General features: G+C 36.2%; 1 protein-coding gene across 2 annotated transcripts in view; it reads left to right on the top strand.

Moving 5' to 3' along the window:
* The first annotated feature begins 2,541 nt into the window (after positions 1-2,541).
* The window catches only part of LOC132133794 (transcriptional enhancer factor TEF-1-like), a 36,226-nt gene continuing 13,859 nt past the window's right edge, over positions 2,542-24,908 (top strand). The window contains exons 1-2 of one of the 2 annotated variants that reach the window (XM_059546765.1): positions 2,542-2,704; positions 14,765-15,019. In XM_059546765.1, the coding sequence (XP_059402748.1) occupies positions 14,818-15,019 (202 nt within the window). In that variant the 5' untranslated portion in view covers positions 2,542-2,704; positions 14,765-14,817. Of the gene's footprint in view, positions 2,705-3,032; positions 3,135-14,764; positions 15,020-24,908 lie in introns of those variants that run through there. The other variant, XM_059546766.1, reaches the window with a different exon arrangement.

Consider the following 24,908-nt stretch of genomic DNA (forward strand, 5'->3'; position numbering starts at 1 on the left):
TCAAATGCAAAGATGTCAGCCAATCACAACAGTTGTCGTTTACTCGGAGTCTCACAGCAGACACGCCCCTTCAAACAGAGCATTCAAGCCAGAGGGCTAATAACAGGATATAAAAATGCTTTTTATTTCTAAATTTTAAATGTAAAAATCATACTAACAATATAAGTACACCTAAGGAAACATTAAAAAGCATTTAAAGAAAAGGAAATAATCCATGTCATGGGACCTTTAATTACATCCCTTCATCTCGCTCCTGCTCTCTCCTTCTGTGAAAGCACATATTCATTTTTAAGGATTTTCAACATTTACCCTTTTTTTTAAACCATGTTTTTTTTTTTGTGAAACCATGATTGGTGAAATTTCTTTGTAAGGGATATAAACTAGAGGTTATATTCTTTCAATTAATCACTTTAAATGTGTTTCTGTTCATAGTGGGCTTTTGTTTTCCATGTTATGTAGAAACAGTCAAAGCATTTCCTTGACAACAGCTTTAGTCTGTTTTTACCACAAGATGGCAATGGAACATATAATGATTGAGTATTATCAGTGTTAACAGCCCTTGTGTGGAATCTTTCCTAGTGGAGACTTTAATGTTTAAATTATCTTTACACAGTGTAGACTAATGTAATCTAAATACAAACATTATTGAAATTAATCAAAAATGTAACAAGAAGTCTAAATGACTTTCTTTTGGACGTTGCCTGAGGATGTGTGAGAATATAAATGTTCATCATACTTATCTTTAGGTGGGAATGTAGCGATTTATTAGCTTTAACAAAAGGTTTCAAGAAACGCTCCAGTCCATTTACAAACGGTTCCCTGAGATAAGTGAACAAGCGTGGCATTAAATGCTTATGGGGAAACTCCTGTTTACTCTGAACACTGAGGCCTGATTTGTTCACATTCTTGTAACTGCATAAAGAAATGACGCTTTAACCTACCAAAAGGTTTTGAACCGACTACAATGCAAGTCTGCAATGAGCACCATTTTGTCAGAATCTTTCGACTAATGCGACAGTCATTGACTCGGATGCAGCCTTCATAATGCGGATTCCTATCAGTCTCGGAGGGGAAAGAGCCATGTCCATGCTCTTTGTAAAATTGGCATTACAATCATTGATGATGTTCCTTCAGGTACCACTCATCTAGAAAGCTGCGTTGCTCGCTGTCCATACTGGGCCATGTTGTCTGCATCAGAGCTGGGGTTTTGGGCTCTTCGCCGGAACGCGGCCAGTCCTCTGCATCTGAATCTGTCAGTAACATGGAGTCATGTTGAAAGACCTTCCTCCTTAGACCCGCCAAAGGAAACCAATTCACTAACAGCCGACGAGGGGAACTGATCCTCAAGTGTGAAGCACACAGGCGAGTCGAGGCTTTGTGGGGAGAGTGGAGCATGGGGGACCTGTGCGGGCATTAGTTCACTCGAGCCGAGTGTTTGAACCCTGCTGTCCCACTGTTTCTTCCTCCTAGGCTCCGGGAAGGGAAGAAATGGGACAGCAGGCCAAGGAGGAACACCTTTGTGAAAGAAGGTGATCCGCGAGAGGAGAGGGGCAGGACTCATGCTCTCGCAATCAGAGCATTCTGGGCGCTGCCCTTACAAGCGGCCCACTCACTGTGCCCATCTGGAAATCCCTGCATGGGTCACACTCATGGCGTGACATTTGCTCAGAAATTTGCTCTTCTTCGCTGTATGGCCACAGGGAAAGGCTTGCTGGTGATCTTCCACTGCCGGGGCTCTTCTACAGCGAGCAGCAGGCTTCTTGCTTCTGGCTGCTTCTTCAGAATCCAGCAAAGAGATTATCTTTCCCCATGAGCGTTTAAGTAATGGGAAAGACTTTTCAAAAGGGAAAATAACTTTGCTTCTTCACTTGACACTGTCGATATTATAAATAGCCTATGTGAACTCCCCAATTCGTATACATTACTGGTGTTTTGTTAAATAATCAGTGTTCATGAACTTAACTTTAAAGTGAACAAGTCATCCTCATTCCATGCACTGATACATTTAAGTGTTGCATTCAAAGTCTACTAAGAAAAAATAACATTTGAGTGTGGGCTGTGAAAATAGTGTTTCCTTGTTTGAACCTACTGTTTCAGGTCTGAAAGCGACATTTTGATTGAGAAAAACTATAACTGTATAATATTGACTAAAATTTAAAAACGAAACTCTATGGAATTAGCCTATTGTCTTTTGAACGACTCGATAACAGTCATGCCAGCAGTAGCCTAGCCTATAGGGAAAACCTAAGATGAAGAAAATGCTCTTTTAAAAGTCGCTTCGTGCATTATTTCTGGTGTTTAATCAATTGATTGAATAAACGGTTCAATGGCGTGTCGCCAATGTAATTCAGAAAGGCCACTGTACTCTAATAAAGAACGAATTATTTTAGAGAAGGGATTCAAAAGAGTCGAGTCACTGATTAATCAAAAATCCTCATCACTTCAGTCACGCACTCAGAGGCGGCCCCTCCCACTGCCTAGGAATTCTGCGGGTGACGTCACTCCGGTCCCGCCCCCAACGCAAACTCCGTTCTTCGCGTTCATTTCATTCTTGCCCTCATTCCGCGCATACTTCACATCGTTGTTAGATACTCCGAATAGTCGCGCTCTTGCGCTCCTACAAGAAAAAAGTGATCAGCTGGAAATAAATCAGAGCGTGCGCTCGGTCCGATTGCTCAACATCAGACACATTTAAAAGACTGAGGTACGTTTGCGCTTTATACTACTAAGTTGTCAGAAGCGATGCAAAGTTATTAACTCTATTTAGGTTATGTGTAAAATTGCTTTTAAGTGTAAAAATTGTGCGTTTTATTTTTACTGCTAGTTCTGCAAACACTTTGGGTTTACTGTTAAGTATTATAGATTAAAAGGTACATGTTGAGAGAATTGGCTGTAATTTAATTCTCAGTTTTTAAAAATGACACCGCAGAAATATACAGGCTTTCATGATGAAAAGCGTAAGAAAAAAATCCCAAATGCACTGTGCCAAAAGAGGCAGTTAAATAAAATGATTCATGTTTTACTTTTTTTAACTTGTGCAAACATCCGCAGAGATTTTCATTACTTGTGGAGGTTCAGAAAACACCTTTTCCTCCGCTCCGTGTCACCTAGCTCACCACGGTTTCGTTGTAACACTAAGTTCATATTTACTTTTACGTTAATAGTAAACTTCATGTTGCGAATCTTGTTTTTGGGATGACTCAATCAGTGTCAGTGATTTCTGTTTATTAGCGTGACCTCAGTGACTTGTGGAGGTTTAATCGCTTGTTTGGTCGGGCTAACACCCGTTCGCTTTCCTGAAAAACACCAGTTTTGTGTACACAAATAAAGGATTAGGGAGAAAGTCCATGGTCCAGCCCATGTTAATAATTAATCTTGACGTTTAACCTCAGACTAAATTGAGTGCCTGGTCTGACACCGTCTCAAAACCTAGTGCGCTGTCTACCTAGACCGCATTTTGGGGCTTCATTTGTCATATTTCTGGACCCATTCTGTGCCACTTGTCAAGTAAAACTACTAAAAGAGGGTAGAGACTTGAAATAATCATTTACTGCTATTTTCCAGTATAGTAAGTCTGTTTGTTTTCTTCAGTTTTAAAGTATGTGTCTGCCATTTAAAAAACTATGTAATAGATATCAGCAAGATAGAGAACAGTTTATAGGTTAAACTTAATGGACTTGGAGGGCTTAATTTTGTTCAATGTGTTTTTTTCGGAATTGCGATAAGTTTAAAGATTGCATGTACACAGTATGTGCTGATTATAGTTACGTTTGCATTTAAAAGCCAATAACAGTCCTTACACTAGTAGAAGAAAAAGAATTATTAGTATTTTGTTTGTTTTTGAGCATTGCGTTAGCAGCGCAAAAGGTTGTGGGTTCGATCACCAACGAACACACATACTGGTAAAGAAATGTATGGCCTAAATGCACTGTAAGTTGCTTTGGATAAAAGCGTCTGATAAATGCATAAATGTAAATGATATTCCTCATCTCCCACTGCTGACAGTGGTTTGTTGTCTCCGATGAGGTCGACCCCCTTCACTATTGTGTTGCTGTTATGACTTGCCAGTCTATATTTAACTTCTGTAAACAGAGTAGATAGACCCTTTTAAAATTGAAACACCAATACTCACAATACAAAACAGTACATATCACTAATAAAAATCAGTATCTGTGACCATTTTCTTTTATATATATATATATATATATATATATATATATATATATAAATTGAATCAAAACCTAATATTTATCTTGAAGTGTAATACCATATGACCTAAAAAGTGTCCATTTTGAAACTGAAAGCGACATTTTTAAGCTTATATGTGATCTGATTGTTTGTTTTCTTCTCTCTGTAACTAAACCATGGCCTTTAAAATGTAACTTTATGTATTACATTGTAATATAACCTTTCAGAGGGTGAGAACCAGTTAACACAGTTAACACTTCTGTTTTCAAGAATTGAAACTTTGTCAGAAGAGAGAAAAAAATGTGCCAGATTCAGTAGACAGGGCTTCCTCTGGGAGCACGGGATTGTGGGAAAATGGGGGAAGGGGCCCTTCATTGTTCCTGCTGTTATTGAAGCAGGGGCTCGTGGAGCAGCTGAATTACTCCACAAACAGTCCCGCTCCCATGCTGACATCTGGTTTGCCACTTAAGCGCACCTGTAGGCTGAAAGATGCTAAACTGTGTGTATTCATTCTGGCGGAGAGCTAATTCAGAGGAACGGCCATTTGTTTGACTGTTGCTGCCACTCACTGTCTAGCCAACTCCATTGTTATGCCAGCAACAGGCGATAGTGGTGGAGGCACCATATGGCTTGTGTGTGCCTCGATGTTATCTGGTAATTTAGCTTATCAGCACCATTATGTAGTATTTTGTCCTTTCTTTTACATGTCTTTTTATGCAAAGAGGGTGATTGAGTAAGTTTAGGGAGGGAGAGACTGTTTACATAGCAAAAGTCCAATAGTTAGGCACTTGTAATTAATGTACGTTTGCTTTCCATACAGTTTTAGTAGGAAATAAATAGCACTTTTTAACTTGGTTTAATGCAATTACTAGAAAATAATGTCTGGGAAATGCTAACAAAATGGGACAAAAGAAAGTTTAAAAAAAATGTTTTACATCCCATACATCTGATAAATATTCCCCCTCATCTTCAGTTTTCATTAAAAAAACCATATCTTTTTGTCAGACATTTGTCATAAACGTAGTCTGATATTTTGAATTTCTTAATTCCAAGTTTTGTTGAGTGTTGTATTTTTAAGAAAAAAGTTTAGATATGTGAGGCGGAGATGCCAAGTATTTAAGCAACAGGTGCTTATGATCTGTTTAATAGTTTTGATGATCAAAAGAAGATAAATTTGGACTTTTAACATAGTGAAAAAGAGCTTTCGGTTTAGATTGGGACTAAATTTGACCATAGAGATTATGTTTGTCCTTCAAGTTACACCTGTTAATTGCAGTTCCATCCTTTTCTTTTGGCATGCATAATCACAAGTCTTCTATGAAAACTGGTTTGGGGAGGGGGTGGAATACGAAACCCGAAAAGATTTGTCAGAGCAAAACGCGAGGGTTTGCCTGAAGGGGCGACAAAGGAAAATTCATATGTAATGCAATTTGGGTTGAGAGTTTGTCAGCGGAACAATGGCTCAGTGGGACTGTGTGGAGCAGGGGCACGGGTGGCTGGCTTTGTTCGGGGAACACAGGAACAATAGGGTGTCCTCTGTGGCCCGGGGCAGCAGAAGGCCCACGTGCCCTGAGGTAAACTCTGTTGTCACAAAAGGACCGCTCTCTCCACACAGCCCACTGCTCCATAAGACCAAGGATAGCCAGAGACGAGACCCTAACTGGAACTCTGCCACTGATGTCAGCACGTCTGCTCCAGGCTGATCACTAGACTGTTAGCTAGCTTGCAAATGTTGCTGGATTTAGCTTACACAAAAGTTTTTTGTGAATTCTGAAACAAAACAAGACAGATAGAAAGACTTGAGTGAACTAAAGTGAAAGACACAGATTATAGAGTCATTTCCGGAAAAAAAAGGGAAAGGTTTTTGAATGAATTACAAAAGAAACAAATAGATATTGTAGCTAAAGATAAATAGATTATTATTGTATATATAGATCATGATTTTGTGAAGTTTGGTAAGAACAGAAGAGTTTTGTTTTGTGTAGGTTATTTTATCATAAAATCTGTTTTTCCTTTAATGTTCCCTGAGCTCAGTGGAAATGCCAGAACAACAGCTTAGGGAGAGTCAGAGTGAAATCAGTCACTAAATGAGTCAGTTCCTGACACAAACGCAAACCTCAGATTTCCAGTTAAACAGAGCATTATTCACCTCCCATACAGCATTAATCAGAGGTGGTCTTACAATTTTTCTTTCCTTAATTTCATTTAGTTTATGCAACAGTTTAAAAAGCATTTCAGGGGGGAGTTAGTACTTTGATCATAAAATACATCCTTTTTAAGAATAGTGAAAAAAGCCATACTCCTGAACAGAACTAACAAAAAAACAATGCACAAAAGCTTTCTTTTTCCTGTTGGGGCAGTAGATAAAAAAAAAAAAGCAGTGCTGTGTCCTAAATGGATTTGAGGAGATGCCAAGAAAGGTCGAACAATTCTGTTGCGATACAATTTGATCAGTTGTACTGAGAGTTTTGAAAAGACTTTCTTCTGTGTTTATAAGAACCGTCTGTGTTATCTGCACGAAACTGTATCTGTGTTAAATCAGGAAGCGAGTGCAGATCATGGCACCCTTTGTCCCCTGCTGTATGGTCAGGAAAGGGTATGAGCAAACACTGGCCATGCTTCTCGGGATCTCACACTTATTTGAACACTTCCTCTCTTCCATTTCTTGGAGGAGGCATTGTGTGTTGGTGTGGGGAGAGTGGCACCCCAGGAAGACATCGGATAATAGCGGGGTCTGACTCAGCGAAAAATAGAGAAGAATGGAGACTGTGGAGTGATCACAGAACATGTCTGCCCCACAGTACCGGGGAGGAAACCTGTCTGCTCCTTGATTGTCTTCAAGGAAGTAGACTTTGTACGTGGCTTCTGGCACTGTAGCGACTGAATTTGGTTATTTAAGTAGCACATGGTCTTGAATCATCTTTCCTATAGCAACCAATTAGATTTTAGGAATGTGGATGTGACACATCTGTGGCAATCTTTCTCATAAATGTTAATTACGTGATGTAAAAACATTTTTTTAATTAGTGATGTACAATATATTGTACAATATATCGGCTTAAAGGGTGCAGCAGGTGTCGCACTGCATCGGTCCTTGAGAAGTTTAATAAAAAGCACATCCATAAAAAAAAGTGTCTTACACGGCTCCAGAAGGGGTAAACAAAGGCCTCCTGTGAAGCGAATCGATGCATTTTTGTAAGAAAAATATCCATATTCAAAACATAATAATCACTTAATCTAGCTTGCACTCACTGGAAGCAGTTCTGGGGGAATGACGTCTGAGGTCAGCGTTGCGCATGTGCCGATGAGTCTCATGAAAACCAACGTTTGTTAACAGGAGCAAAGGTCTCCTCTTGGCTTATATCAAAATCCTCTGACATTCTTCCTTACAAATCCTCGTTTTGTACTTCTGATTAGTGACCATTGTTTTGTTTTGATCTTTCCTCTGCGTTTCTGCGCACGTCAATTATGAGCGGCGAATGCTTCGTTTACAACAGTGAGCGCAAGGTAGATTAAAGTGATTATTACCTTTGGGATATTTTTATTAAAAAAACACATCGATTCGCTATAGGAGGCTTTTGTTCACCCCCCGGAGCCGAGCGAGACACTTTTTTTAATGGATGAGCTTTTTATTAAACTTCTCAAGGACCGATGCAGTGCAACACCCGTTGAATGACATCAAACAGCTTCAAAGATCAAAGATAATTTTTAAAATGACTCCAACTGAATTTGTCTGAAAGAAGAAAGAAACTCATATACACCTAGGATGACTTAATTTAACAGCTTAATTTTTGAGTCGTTTTTTGGATAAACTAACCCTTTAATATCGTTTTGCTATATTAAATATTTTAAATATTATATATACATTTTCGGGGCTTTATTAGAGATTTATTAAAATTTTTAATATTGATATTTTATATTTTATTATGCATTATAATTTCCTTTATTTTGCCTTTGCCGTCTTCTAATTTCACTTAAAGCTATTCTTTAAAAACACTAAGAATTTTTATAATTTAACATTGTGAAATATAATTTTTAGCTAATCTCAAAATATGTTTTCACATTATAATGTTGTAATGCCTATACATTTATTTGTAGCATTTAAATGGATTGATTTTTGTGTTTTATTTGACATTTATTTCAACAAAATAATATATAGTTTAAATATTGACCATTTATCGGTTATTGGCAGATATTATAATGGATTCTTAAAAATGTAGATATTGGATTTATTTTTTTTCAAGCTCATTTCATTCTTCAGTAAATTTAATATTTAAATTGCTTTTAAATTTAATCTTTAGAAAATTCAAAATATTTATACATTTTTCATAACATACATTATAATTGTGTGATGCCTAAATTCACTTGTAACATTCATTTATTATTAATTTTTTATTTTATTTTATTTGGCAAAAATATTATAGATTTTTAATTTCGGCCTTACAGTTAAAATAATAATCCGCTTATGTATCAGCTAGAAATGTAATAGGGCCTACAAGTCAATGTTCTCAACCACTCATTGATTTTAAGGGCAGGTTAAGATAGGAATATTGTTTCAGAATCAACAAATCTTACTTGTGTAAATCAGATTTGATTCTTTACTAACTGCATCAGATTCCATGTTGTTAATTTAAATGAATGTGAATGCAAAACCTTTCTAGCCTTATTGTTTTGTCAAGCCAGCTTTCTCTGCCCACTCAACAATAACTTTCCAGAAGTCCAGCCGTCACTTTTGAGTCATTAGCACTTGGTTGAGAGGATTACATAGCCATGGGGAAAGCAATAACAACAGTGCTCACAAGCCCACCATCCCTTAGGAGTCCATGCAGTGCAATTCACAGACATATTTTCGCTTGGATATTAGCGGGTTTGTAAGACCTTCAAAATTTTAGTAAATAAAGTCATAACCTGGGGAGCGAGCAAGCCAAGCTGTGTGGTTTATGTTCAGTTAAATGAAGCTATGGATAGTACATGTTTAGATTGGTACCATGTCATCTCAAGGATGGTTTCTCAAAGACTTGTTTTGTAAGACCTCTCCTTTAGTCATCAGCATGACATATAATTAATATGAAGCACATGCCAGGTTAAAGAGATGAAAGTGCTGAAAATGTATCACAAGGTTGATCTTTTTCTGATTAAAGATGCTTATTTTCTTATCTTTCTGAATAGGATCAACAGCCCTTTTCTTAAGAACCCCTTCACATTTCTTGCATCTTCAAGAAGTCTTCTCAGATTATGCTTATTTTTTGCAGTTTAAGGGAAGGGTCTTTGAGGAAGGATTCTCTGGCATGGCTCCTCCACAGAAATAAACAGACATGGTTTCATCTAAGCAAATACTACACTGACAATCACAGTACAAGATGTGCTGGCCACTATACAACACATGCCATTGAAATGCAAAAGCCTCACTCTCAGAGAAAGACTGAAAGAATGGATTTTTAGGTCATCCTTAATTGAATTTGCTGGCTGATGACAGAGTAATATAGAGACTAATAGCATTGTGTGCGCATCTCATGTCACTGCTAGAAAAGTATTGGAAGAAGGCTCTTTGTGATCACTTTCAGACACTGGATATATGAAAACCCTTCATTCATTATGTCTTCACTTAATAATTTAATAAGCCTTCTCTGTTATGTCCTATGTAGCTCATTTTCTGAAAGTGGAATAGGCTTACGAGGGTTAATGCAACCATTCGTTTTGACTAATTGAATGGAGCATGTAGTGGTACAACTATGTATTTTTATTTGTTGGTTTTCACTGAAATCAGATCGTTTTTTTAACTATTGTCTCTTCAAGTTCCTGAGATGAATATTCATGGAAATAATCAAATAACAGTTAAACAAATAACAGATGCAGTCCAGTTGTTACTTACCTTTAACTAATCACAGGGCAATTACAAACCTCTAACACAAGGTATGACTATATTTTCCAGTAAACTGTTATACAGTTATCTAACCAAAGCCACAAAGTAGAGGCAAGTGGAAATGTAGGGGTTTTCTGTCGACCCGGCTGCCAGCTTCATCAATAGGGAGCCGCTAATGTGCAGACAAGAGCTGAGTAGTTCGATTACAGCTTCATTTGGTAATGAAGTGAGAGTGAGGCTCCCGTGAACACTTTAAAGACCTCAGCGTGATGGTTTGGAATCGAATAAAGTATATTTTGTGTTTTAGACACATGTAGGAGAGTTTGCTATAGCATTATGACACAAATGAGACCCCACGCAAATACTGTCTGTACTCATATACATATCATTACATTTAATTACAACAAGCTGGCGCTTTAGTGGTGTTCTCGCCCATGGACTTGGACAGCCACAAGCGTACACACGAATACTGTGAGATACCCTCATCCTTTGGCAGCGAGAGTAGACCAGAGGGAGCGAGACAGCTGCCCGGGGTGGATGTGTGCCGCCCAGTTTGTGTGGGATTGCACCCATGCCTTTCCTTTGGCTGGCTGAGGCTGCCTGGAGGGTGAAGTGTATTGTAAGTGTGACCACAGTACATTGTTGCATGACTAATCTCGGCCTTCCATCTGCCACTGAGGCCCCGGCACAAGCACTGCGCTCTCCAGCATCAAGCACTGCCATATTGGAGCAGTCACAATATCTTGGCTTTGACTGGCACTCTACAACAGCAGAAGCGCCCGGGTGAACCCACTGCCTGCCTCACAGCCGGGAATTATGGGACCTTACATGTGCACACATAACGAAACACAGAGATTTGTCCTGATGTCCACAGCTGACGGCTTGTGCAAATGTCTTTGGTTTGAGAAAACTTGATTGTGATGCATGATGTGTTCAGTTTAAAGGGATAGTTTATTGTCATTATTTACTCACCCTATCGCTATCTTTTAAAAAACACAAAATATATTTTGAAATAAGTTTCAGTTTTGGTACTCACTGACCATTTTTCACAGGTTTAAGTTGATGTGAGGGTAAAAAATATTTTTTATTTTTGAGTGAACTGTCCCTTTAAGATGTGTAGTTGTATTTTAAACTTGACACGCCATCTTAAAAATGCAACGCGTGTTGTGGGATGTTCATAAAACTGTTTTTCTCTTCTTTCTGAATATGTAAGACCACTTTAAAGTGGATAAGTTTACAAGCACAACAAAAATGTAACCATGCAAACGTCCAACAGCTAAAGCATAGCAAGTTAATAGCTATGCTAATCAAAGCAATGCCAATTAAAAATCTAAAGGCTTGTTCATGCCAAAAATGTTAACTATAACGTTAACTTTATTCGCATTGACATTAATAGACAATAATATTCTGTTTATTATAAACGTTTGCTGCAGTTTTGTCATCTGGCTCTTTAAATGCTTAAGCTTTTTAAAGCAGGATGGATTTTGATTGGCTGTCAATATTTTTATCATTCCCAACTTAAATAAAAAAAAAATTCATTCTGAAGGTGATTCTAATGATTTTTGCCTCTGTGTCATTATCATTATAGTTGTGTTATGGATTTAAATGTTCTCATAGAATTAGAATGATTAAAAAAAAAATATATTATATTAAATTAAATTATATTAAAAATGTAGATACAATTTTGATTATTTATAGTTGCAATTATAGTTATCGTCCTTTGTATGAACAGGCCTTAACTGCTAAAAATATCAATACTAAAAATTAAGGAAAGATCAAGAGAAACTAGTCAGCTCGACTAATCGATTAGTTGGTTGTTAGACAATTAATCGAGTAGTCAGCCAAAATAAACAAGTATTTTATTTATTTCTTTAGTTTCTTTCTTTTGCCTTCCATACAGTTTTTTTTCTTACAGAGTTTCATTCTCTTTTTGAAGTGTGAAGTCTTGTAAATTACAGGGAGGATGTGCGGTGTGTCGAGAGCCGCCTCTTTCCCTCTCAGATGAAACCACCACACTCAGGCTCTCTTTAATCTTCCGCAGTCCAAACCACCAGCCTGCTTTTGTTGATGCTAATTCAAAGCTTATGTAGAATCTCTCAGATATCCGAGATATTACCATGCAAGTAATTATAGCATGCACTTTTTAGTCCGTTTTGGTCTGCTGGTAATGCACAAGATCAGGGAGCATTTGCATGAAAGAAAACCTTCACATGAGATAGACGCTAAAAGCTCAACATAAACGGTCTGATCTGAAGTGCAAACTCCGATATACTGCACTGAATGCACAAATACAGTTTTTGGTAAGTGTTTCCATGATGTGCCAGAAGTGGAAAACTACAGATTGCAGTGTAATTGTGGGCAAAGCCAAAAGTGCACATATGACTGTGCTGGAAGTGATTACAGTTGAGTTCATTTCCAAGTCAGGAAGATGATGTTTAAGAGCCCAAGCATTTAGCAGTTTGCAGCATGCACACATTTTATCACTCTCTCTCAGCAGTACAAGTGAAATTTTGTTTTGCAACATCAGCACTTAGTACACACATGTACTAAAAAAGAAACATTCACAACTGCAAAGTGTTAGTGAGACACCCTGTCACACACTTTTTCACACACATTTAACTGCCCAAATGGGGACTTTATATACAGCTGATTATACAGTATTGTAAGCTTTCACAATTAGAATAGCTGGAGATACAACGAAAGTGCACTATGTATTGAATGTGCACCTGTAGTGTAGTTCACATTTTAAAAGTATATAAAAAATAAAAAAAACTTGTACTTGCAGGCAATATATAATATCATTGAAATATAAAAAGTATTAGCCTACATTATAAAGTACATTATAAATCCTTATTATATAAAAAAGCTCATCTTAAAGTACTTGATTATAATTTTAACTGTAGTGTGTTATAAAGTTCATATATTTGAAATGTATTAAATTGCAACTTCATCATTACAAATATATTTAAACTCATGTCATGCAAGTTTTAATAGAACTGATTTTATGTACAGTTTTAGTTTACCATAAATGCTTGTCAATGTATTCTGTAGTAAACTTAAACCACATTTCAAGGACAATAGAAGTAATTATGAAATTACATATAAAGATCCCATAATCGCTACTTAATTATGTCAAAACATGTGTCTTTTTCAGAAGGGACCAACATTCTGTATAGACACACATTGAAACATTGTGTAGTGTACTCGGCTCAAATTTGACAGGAAGCCCACGCTAGTAGTTCTACAATAGGCAGCACTGTTTTGACTGGGTATTTCCCCAATTAGTGTAGCCTCTAGGCCAAAGGTGACTTGAAAACGCAATTTTTGTAGTTAGCAATCACTCTGTGTGACCATTTAGATGAGATATGCATGGTTTTAACACTTCATGGTTTACCCCAAAGTCATACACCCACATGCGTTTGATGTTGTGCCACTCTTGGCTGTTTATTTGAGCAGTTGGCTATGATTGGATGTGATTTTCTGCCAGATTGTTGCAGTGTTTTCTTGATTTGTAGTGCAATGGTTATAATGAGATTGCGATTAGCCGCAAGCAGTTTTCCTTCAACTTGAAACATACTGTGTGGTGCTAATGCTAAATACAGTGACTCGTAGGAGTATTGCTTTTGATTTCGGTTAATCACTCTTTCTCTTAAGCTACAGGATCAACATTTGTCATTCAGCAATCTTCTACCACAAATTTAAAAGCTGGTCTGACATCATTGCCAGCTTGTAAGTGTTCCTTTCTAAGACAGCAGCTGTTTTGGTTTAGCCTAAGTGCCACTCCTAAATTATCGTGGCTTATGTGTTTTCTCATTTCCTTCCTGGGTTTTCAAGCACATGTTAGCTTTTGGTTTGATGTTTTTCATGGGTGATGTGTAAATGTTTTAATTGTATTTAATGTGTTCAGTGTTGATTATTATTTTTCATTTCCAAACCCCAAATAGATTCACTGTGTGAAGTTGTAAACAGGCCATTTCTGATGATGCAATGGCATTGTTTAACAGGCCCCATTTTCTTCCCTCCATTTATTTCCTCTTTAAACAGGAAGCCATGATTTGCTAGTAAGTTGATATAAGGGGGCAGGATTTCATCATTATATTTGGTCTGTTTTCCTGCACTAAATTTTAAATGAGTATATATAAATGTTTTTTTTTTTTTTTTGTATCAGTGAGATATTATTTTCGTTTTTATTTTGAATGGGGTTTTATATTTTTCTGTTTTCATTTGAATTTTTTTTTTAATTCAAATTGTTGCACTTTTGTCATTTATTTCTGAGAACTGTTTCCTTGGCAAATGGCTGAAATAAGTTTTATTTAAGAATTTATTATTATTTCTGTTTACATTTATTTGACTAAATTTTGTTTTAGTGAACTCTAACACCTGGCTACAATATATATTGCTTCATTGTCATTACTGTATATACATCTATACAGATTTAGCAAATGCTTTTATTCAAAGTAACCTGAATTGTCATAAATAGTATGATTTTGTATTATTATATAATTTTAGCATTATGGTAATACTATGGTATTTTTAAAGTATCTTGGAGTACCATTATAAATACCACAATAAATTAAGGTAATCCTATAATTAAAATTTTCTTCCTGTTCACCCCTCCTTGAATTGAAGTGTTTTCAGAGACTTAAGTTAACTCTTTGCAGCAAGTTAAACAAGACTATTAATTTGCTTGTTTTTATTGGTTGCTCTTCTTAGGTCAGTGTGCCTAGAGTTTTCCAGACTCGGGCTCCGAAATCCCAGCTGTTGCTATGGATCCCAGCAGCTGGAGCGACAGTGAAAGTGCCGGCGAGGATATCGAGAGGATGAGTGACTCGGCTGATAAGCCAATGGACAACGATGCAGAGGGCGTGTGGAGCCCTGACATTGAGCAGAGCTTCCAGGAGGCCCTGGCCATCTACCCACCCTGCGGACGACGGAAAATCATCCTGTCCGATGAGGGAAAAATGTATGGTGAGTTGAAAACCTGCAACAACTGGTTTGATTGCTCGGGTCAGAACTTGCATCCGGAGTTCACATGAACTAGACCACCATTTCAAGTATGCATTGACCCTAACTTCTCTTTAAATATAGAGGTTTTACTAACAGTCCTTTATCTCAATCTACATATTTTGACTAGCTGTGTAACGTTATGACTGCCATTGCAGCTTGTTTTGACTGCTTGTAATCGTGAGTTGTTTGTTGAAGTTGGTGGGAAACACACTCATCAGAAAGTTCTCAGTTTTCTGTCCTCAGGGTAAAATGATGAGGTCCTTCGGGCCTCTGAAACTGGAAAAACGGGACTCCAGCGGGCCAGGCGGTGGAGCAGGCTGGCTGTCCTGGGTTCTGATGTAAAGTCAGCGTGAACCATTAGTTAGGAGCAGATGGTCGTGCGGCTGACACCAGCTGCGCTCCCAACCCCCCCCCCCCCCAAATTCATTCCCCAAAGCTTCCCCCCTCCCTCCATCAAACTCCCTGCTGGGGTGATGTCATGGAAAGAGGGGATACTGCTCTTGGCCTTGTCCACAGTGAAGCCTCCTCACACCTCTTGGACATGTATCCAGCTGTCTTTATTACGAACAACTTGAAAACCGAACAGTTGTTAAATCCGGATGCTTGATGGAAAAGTGTACAAGCTTATAAATCATAAAAGCGCTGCTTTTTAGAACGTTTTTTTCATGATTGCAGCCCACCTGGGTAACTTGTTGTTTCTTTTGCTGTTTTCTTGCCTTTTACCGATTTCCTGTGATTTTAAAACATATAGGTTTTATGCAGTTGCCACACATTTTTATCCAAAGCAACATTTTAAGGTGTTTAAGTTATGCATTACCTTAAAATCGAACCCATGGTCTTGGTGTTGCAAGCACCATGTTCTACTGTTTGAAATGTTTCCTTAGAAATGTTGGTTAAATTTTATAATGAGGTTTAAAATAAGGATCAGTTTGTTAACATCATGATCACCTGATGCATTAACTAAAAATTTTAAATATCTAAACAGCATTTATTTCCATTTTTGTAAGCGTGTATAAGTCACTTTATCATCTAAAATGTGCTACGACTTATAAAATGCAATTATAAATTGAAAATTTGTATTATTTTTGATTTGGATAATGCGAGAGAGTTTCATAAGCCCATGAGTTTATTTGTTTAGCGCAGTTCTCAGACACCGGTAGTTTCAGTTTTTCTTTTAATGAATTAGTTTAGGTTTGCATTTATAAGAATTCTTAAAGATTTATCTAGAATTTATGTTTGTTTTATATCTTATATTTTATATTCTGTTCTATTCTGAATACTATTAAAATTTAAAGGATGTTTAACAGTGTTTACAATATTTATAAACATTATTTTATTTATAGGTATTTTACATTATTTCTAAATGTAACAATAGAATGTGATGTGACTTATCTGTGGGGGGGGGGGGGGGGGGGTTCTCTCAACAATGCAACTGTTGACCTAATAGACAGGTGCAACTTCATTTCTGTAAAATAAGGTGATCTAAATTAATGTTAATTTTTACATATTAATGCATTTTCAACCTGTCGAAATATAAATTAACATGAAGCTTAGGCTAGATTAATAAACAGTTGCTCACTTTTAGTGTTTTAACTAATGTTATCAAATTGAACCTTATTTTAAAAAGTTTCACAAAATTAAATTAATTGCAAAAAAGGATATTTCTTTCCCAACAGACACCTGTTTGTTCCCATGACCACAGTGATTTTCTCCTTCAGGCATTTCCTTCTAAATAAATTGGCTGATGTTCGTGGGGGGTTTCTTGGGTCGCTGAGGCAAACCTGTCACCTCCTACGCTGGTGTACGTGTAGCATTCCTTAGCCTTGCACTTGCCGTCACCTTGGTTATTTCATCGTCCATAGCAACTGTTGGAGATTTAATTTATCTTAGCGTGCTCATCACAGATCCATCCAAGTCAAGCTCCTGGTCCCCAGTTCTGCTGCTCTCCAGGTCTGCCAGCACTGGGTGGTTAATTAGCGGCCCGTCCCTATAGCAACTGCCTTTCATTTCAAAACAATATGTTGTTTTTTCCTTGTGTCGTGGCTGAGCTCATCTCAGTGTCTACCTGAGGGGGCTCTTTAGAGGCATGAAAACTGGACTTGTGCCAAAGAGTTCAAGTTTTTGCTATAGATGGTACAAAATGCTGTGGCAGCTGCTATGTGGTATCACAGGTGAACAAAACACTTGTTTTTCCCCATAAATCTTTTCTTTACACTAACAGAAGTCTCTCTTTTTAATGTAAATTTGTTGCATGATATTTCTCTCGTTTTCCCCCTTTGTGAGACTAGTGCCCTTCGTATGGACTCTGATATCTAGTCACTAGTACTGATTTTAGGCAGAGAAAGCATGCCATAGGTAAATCTGACAGTCCCCCGCTGGGTTTGATGAAAGAAAGATCTAATCACAGTGTTTTCACTTCTGAGGTGATATACTTATCTTAATCTCAGCCAACCACTAATATATATCATTAGTTTTCATTTTATTTTATATTTTTTAATACTTTGCCAAACTGTCTGTTACCACTGATTTGCATGTATGTACCTATTTTCATTCGGACTGTATTTACTGTCAGATTTAGCATGCTTTTACGACTTCTGTGATTTGAAATATATGTGAATCTGCTTAAAGATGTTTATAGTATGTTTGTAAAAAAAAATATCAAGCCTAAAACTAATGCTATTCAGTTGCTGCACTCTTTGAGGGGCATTTCAGTGCCATCTTTGTTCTTGCTGTGTTGATTAAAGTCCAGAGTATTTTTTATTTAATTTAATTTAAAGGCGATTTTGTGTGCAGCTCTATTTATGCAAAAATAGCCTGAATAGTTCCTAATTTTACATTACAGCGCTATATCTTTCTGCATTTCATAATGGCAAATTGTGAGTGTAATGAATAGACTGGTGTGCTCAGGCAGTGATGTGCTTTGTTAACATAATGTGTTCCTCAGAGGATTGGAAATACTGTGATTTTAAGCTGTGTCTTTAACAAAAGGATAACAGACCCGCTCCGAGACTCTTGTGCCAGTTTGGGTTGTATTACGTTCCGCAGGGGAAACTAGTGGTTATGGGAGTTATCGTCGTTCTGTTCTGGCTAATATGCTACTGAGTCTCTGCCATCAGCAGAAGTACATGATAGGTGATCCAAAATCACAAAACAAAACCCCACTCTTTTCTTATGGTATTTATTCTTTATTTTCAAATATGAAAGATAAGCGAAGCAAGCATTCATTTAAATCAGTTAAGAATCTGGTATATTGAATGCAATGATTATATTTTTAGCCTTTTTACCTCTCTTCTCATTTATATGAACTAGCAATTCTTATAGATAAATTGTGGTTAGTAAAGTCCAGTAGTTTTAGAATAAAATGTATTTATTTATTTATTATTGTATTGTTGTTGTTGAATTTAATGATTCATAATTATTTATGTAATGTATTGTTTATTTCTTCTTTTTTTATGATTATTATTTATTTATGAAACAAATAGCATATTTAATGTGAACATCCCATAATAATGTGTCCAACGGATGTCAATAAAACTTCCTAAAAACAAACATAATTGTTTAGGATTTCCTTTAAACTATAAGGTATTATGATTTCCATAAACCAACTAGCTGGAAATATTTGCAAACGTTTAGTTTAGCACATCCCTAATAGGTTACAGTAAAGTTAGCAAGAAAAGTTGAGGTAGAGTAAATGTTGCGAGCTAGATTCAAACCCATTTTCAAACCCACATCCGCACCTCAGATAAAAAAAAATATGATTCTTTTGGACTGAGCAGTACATTTAAGTCACCAAACGATGTGTTATAGTCTTATTAGATTTTTATCTCCTTAGTGATTAAAATCATTGTTAAAATAGTTTTAAAATGATATATGAGAAAATTTATACCTGTAATACACCCATAAGTATTTACTCACAGTGCATAAATTTCTGTTTATGTTTTACACCCTTACAAAATCCCAGTTCTGAATGACAAAGCACTCCACCTACGGTTTTTTTTTAGAGTCACACAGAAAGACTTTCTTACTGATAAAGGAACAGGAAACTTGTTAGTGTGAGATGTTGTTTGTTGGAAAAGGTTGGGAGATTCTGGTGGGAAACAGGGGTTATCTGAAAGAAGTGTTTGCAAAATTACACAGGACATTGCTTTTGTGTTTACGGCTGCTCCAGAGGAGGTCCCTAGATGTGGGGCGTTTTAAAAAAAAGTCTTTACTTTTCAAGGTCTACGAAAGAACTATGTATATTCCCACTTTAAAACTTCACTTTGCTTCTTTTGTGTTGCATAAAATGGGGCCAAGGAGTCATTTTGCCCAATTTCTGTCCCAGAGGTACAGAGTTTAATCATGTTTCTCAAGGGACAGCGTGTGAATTTGAAAAAAGGACTTTGTGCAAGGAGGTACAGACTCCCGGAAGACCGTATGGACATAAGTCCTGTCTGAAGTGCATTAATTTTCTCATTTGGCTTTGATAGATGTGAGAGGCCTGGATGTTACCTCACTGAGAGCCAGTTAGGAGACAGGACACAGCATGCTTCATCCTCACACCTCTTAACTGTTTGAGACGGATGAGTGATTGAAACAGACACTGATGTCATATTACAGAGAGTCCTTGAGCTGCATAATGAATGTTATTGTTGTCTGGTGGCGGGTGAAAAAAAAAATATTGTTCCTCATTAGTGTTTTTGATTATTTTTTGCACTGATTTTTATTTTTTATTTTTTTTACTGATTTCTGTACATGAAGCATGAATGATTTTTGAAGCCTTCTGAAATATTTTGACTTATTTATTATCAGTTAAGACAGTAACCACTCTTACTTTTCAAAACCCTTAACTTTATGTAATTTTATGCATGAATGACATCTCAAATTTTGATTACGATTACGGCTGCAACAAATGGCTATTTTGATAAACGATTAATCTAACGATTATTCGAATGATTAATCGACGAATCATCGATTATTTTACTGATTAATTGGTAGACATTTATTGATTATTCAGCTTTTAAAATATTGTTAAAATATTTTGTTATACACATTCTAAAAAACAGTAATCACTTCAGCTTTTGAAAGTCATATTATGGAATTAAAATTATACAATTAATTTATACATATAAATATATTTGGCTCACAAAATAAGATGACAGAGAAACTCTTAATCACTATTTAATTAGCTATATTAAAAATTAACTGAATGATATATCATTCTGCCTAACATCTCCTTTTGTAAGTCATATGGACAGGAAACAAAAAAAGGTAAGTGACAAGACGTTTTATTTTTTATTTTATAACATAATCTCTCCGCATTATTACAGGTTCTTACATTAGGCCATATGAAATCAAATGACTACTCGACAGCAAAAGATTTGTAAACAGTTTTTTTTATTGTTGACGTTGTTGATAATCGTTTCAGCCCTAATTACAATTTTAAATTGCAGTTGAAAAAAGTGTATTATTTATTTATTTATTTTTAAACTTGAACAGCCTCTGTGATGTAATCTTAAAAGGAAAGTTATTTTAAAGATGGTGGATATTTTTATTTGATCTGTATATTTATTTTATATATATATAATAATATATATATATATATATATATATATATATTATAATAATATAATAATATATAATAATTTAATTTTAGCAGGATTTACTGGAAAACTAGCCACTCTAAACCACTATTATCATGAGTGTGTTGTGTTTAAATGAACTCAGGGCTATGCTTCACTCTGAAACATTTGTTTACTCTGAGATTTATTTAATTATATTGCCTTTGTGATCTGACAGTCGTACTTAGCCATATCGCGATTTCAGTTTTACTTTGATTAATCATGCTTCCTTATTAGGTTTTTTAGTGGAAGTTACTGTACAACTGTATACAGCGATGGTGGGAAAAGTTGCATGTGAACAAGACTTCAACTCCAAAAGCTCAAGCTCATTAAAAATAGTATAATTGAAACCATACATCTTATTTTGGGTGATCATTACATTTAAATACACATTAGCTCAGTCAGTGTGCCTTTGTTATACAAGTTTCTCTCTTCAATCTAAAAATCATTTGGTTGTCAAGTTTACCCTGCCAGACAAACAGATTTCATTTTTAGCTCTCCTTTCATGAGGTTTGCACACAGTAACTTTATCAAGCAGAACTAAATGAGGGAGAAAGCAAGACAAGTTTGAGAGGGAGTGAGCGAGAGGTCATTTGAGGTTGTTTGGATTTTCCATGTGTGATTTCCAGCAGGCTGGTGTGATGTTTCCAGCCAGCGCACCATGTTAGGACACAGTCAGACAAGCACACTTGCATGTCTACACAAACACACACACATACACACACTCACTCTCCCTTGCGCACACACAGGAAGCATGCTTAATTGCTCCCATTAAAGAAAACAGCTCCAAACTGAGTCCTTTCACTCTGTGTTTCCAGATACTTTTCTATCAGAGGAGGAGATGCTTTCAGTGTTCTAGAGCTCTTTCAGTAGCGGACTTTCGTATGTGTACACACTTTCAGGGCTTTTAACATCAAGCATACTACAGTGAGTGGTTTACTGACTCAAGACTAGCAGTACTTGTGGTTCCTCAGTTCCTTGCTTTCTTCTGTTTGACTGTGAAACAAATTCAGAACTCATTTTAGATTCATAATGTGAAGTATTTAAAGGCAATAAATTTAGGGCAGGACTTTTTAACTGTGGCCGCCTTTGGTAGAAACTTGAGTAGATGGTGTCATCCAAATAGGAAAGTACTTTATTTTATTTTATTTTATGTTATTTTTTTATTTTATTTTATTTTATTTTATTTATTTTTTTATTATTATTATTATTTTTTTTTTTTTTAGATTTTTTACCAGAAACATGTAATAAGAAAATATTTTTTATTTAATTATTAAAATATATTTTAACTTCATTTTCACTTTAAATTTTACAATATTAATAATAATAATAATAATTATTATTATTATTATTAAATGTGTCTATTTTCCCTCTCTTTTTATGTAAAAATGTTAAAGTTAAACTTGCATTGTTACATTTTACAGTGCTTGGTTCAACTTCTGTAGGTTTTTTTTATTTATTTTTTAAATGTACTCTATGTACAGTATAAAGTTTGACTTGAAAGTTCTAGTGATGACCAGGCTCACTATATACACACACATAAATATATATATATATATATATATATATATATATATATATATATATATATATATATATATATATGTGTGTGTATGTATGTATGTATGTAACTGTGTATATATATACACATGATAGGTAAAAATTGATAGCCTGAACGCACTGTAAGTCACTTTGGATAAAAGCGTCTGCTAAATGCATAAATTTACATTTTTATATATATATATATATATATATATATATATAAAATCTTTCCAGATTGTCCTCAAGTTTGTCAAGTATTGGTCCATCTGATCATGTCCATGACTTTCCTCTCAGAATTGGTTTCTCTAAATAATCGTAGCGGTTTTGGCGGGGTGAGTGGTGTGGGGGGTGTCCACTGGAAGAGAAAAGATTGTCCGTCACGGTCTTTTGCCATCTGGCCTTGAATTTCCTCTCAGACCCTCCCTCAGAAAATGGCTTGCGGACGGAGGGGTGTCATCGTGTTACGGGCTGTTCCCGTCACAGAGGACAGCTGGCTAACTCTAATCAGATGGTAGCAGGCATGTGTGTACACATAAGTGTGTGTGTGTGAATGGCTTTATCTGGCAGGGGAAAAGTTGGCCGCACCCCTTGGTCCTGCTCTCAGGGAAACACCTGCATTGAGCCTGCAGATCGTATCAGTCTAAGCTGACTGACTCCCAGAGAGGGGATTGGTTCAGACCACCATCTGCTTTCGGAGGCTGACCTTTACTCATAACCATATGGCATTTTGTCGTTCCTCGCTGTTCATGCTTGTGCAATAAATGAGCAGGTAGATGATAAGTCTGTTAGCAGGACTGGACAAAGTCATGACAGCCAAGTCAGAATCCCTTGATTTATCATATTCAAACTTCTGCACATGTAGCTGTGTATTTGGATCAAAGTTATTCAGAAAGGTGGAGTCTTTTCGGGACACTTATGTAAGGATGTAAAGCATCTAACTTTAGCTCTTTCTAAACTTAGCAGTTGAGTAAAGTTCTCTAAATTTAAATGGCTGCAATGAGGTTTTTGGGACATTTTATGTTACTTGAAAAATATTATGATAAATAGTTGTTAATTGATCAGTCACATAATTCTGTTTTCTGTTACGCATGAACATTTCTTCTTAATTTAATAAATACACATTTTACCATAATCATTTACTATTAAATAGTTATCATAATACATTGTATATGTTAATAACACATGGTAATATTATTAATTTATTTTTATTAAATTAAATGTAGGTTTATATTATAACAAATAACTATTAAATATTTTGTATTATAATTACAACTATTATTTTCATTTGTATTATTATTATTGCCTTTGCTGTTATTATTTTTACTGTTATAATGTCCACCTGAACTTGGACATGAATAATAATAATTGTGTTTTTGATATTATTGACAAATTACATCTAATCATTGTTATTGTTGTATTCTGTTGCTAAAAATATTATGTAAACCAACGCATAAATTATCAATTATATATTATAGAAATCAGATATGAATATTGCAGTTTCAGGTTGGGCACTGAGTTTAGACTCGTCATTCCGTAGTCATGGACCTCATGCAGAAAGTCTTTGTATTGTTAGCTTAGGCCATTGTGATTCTAATAGCAGCCCGAGACCTCAGAGTCATCCATCAGGCCTGGCAGGGCAGCCATTGTCCCAAAGATTTGGGGTTTCTGTCCTGCCCGTCACCATCACACCCTGAGGCCAACACCCCGATACTTGTGGGTCATTTGAAATGGTCAAAGCTTTTCTAAGATTTGTGAGGTGAACCAAATTGTTTTATCAAATTACATCTCTTTTCTGAGAGATATTTTAGCTGACAAGATGATTGCCATATGATGAACTCTAGTGCAAGACTGAGTGAGCCACGCGTCTCAGCTTCTGACGTCACCCTTCCTTTTGAATGGCCCATGCAGTCTAAACTCTCTTCAGACAGACTCATCATGCAGAATGGAGACTGTTATCTGAAATCAAAGCAAAGAAGTGTTGGCCAGAAAGCCATGAGCAGCTCATACTAGCTATGACTTAAAGCTGCAGCTTTAGCTATCTTTCTGTATTATCACACCTTAAAGGCACAGTTCACCCCAAAATGAAACTTCGTCATCACTTACTCATCCTCATGTCATTCCAAACCAACTTTTATTTTCCTACAGGACAAAAGAAAAATGTTGTAGTCTGCATTCAATGTTTTAATGTGTCAAAAAAGGACAAAAACATTATGAGTTAATGTATCAATACTATACCCACTAAATAAAAAAATGCGCTATAGTCCAAGTTTTCTGATTGTGTAAGAAACATACTGAAATGTAATCCATACAGGATTGTTGACATGAGAATGAGTGAATTATGACAGAAATCTCATTGTTGGGTGAATTGTCCCTGTCGGGGACAGAAATCCTGAGAAAAGCACTCAGCTTTGGATATCACAGCATAAATCACATGCTTTCATTAAGTAAGTTGGAAGAGACTGACAACAGAGAAAGCTGTCATTACACAATGACTGACGAGCTCCATTTTTGGCGCCATCTTTCCCCTCTGAAGACACGCTGAGGTTAACCCTGCGTCAGTGTGAGGTCCATTTATCAGCTCGCTTTTAATTGCAAACAGTGGGTGTTCTTCAGAGCTGCATTGCTTTGTGCTGATCAAGCTGATATTGTAATTTTATGACCTTTAACCCACTGCATCCTCAGTGGCTTTTGTGGCCTGCCCTCCACCA

Source organism: Carassius carassius, chromosome 50 (assembly GCF_963082965.1).
Source record: "Carassius carassius chromosome 50, fCarCar2.1, whole genome shotgun sequence".
NCBI classification, from domain to species: Eukaryota; Metazoa; Chordata; class Actinopteri; order Cypriniformes; family Cyprinidae; genus Carassius; species Carassius carassius.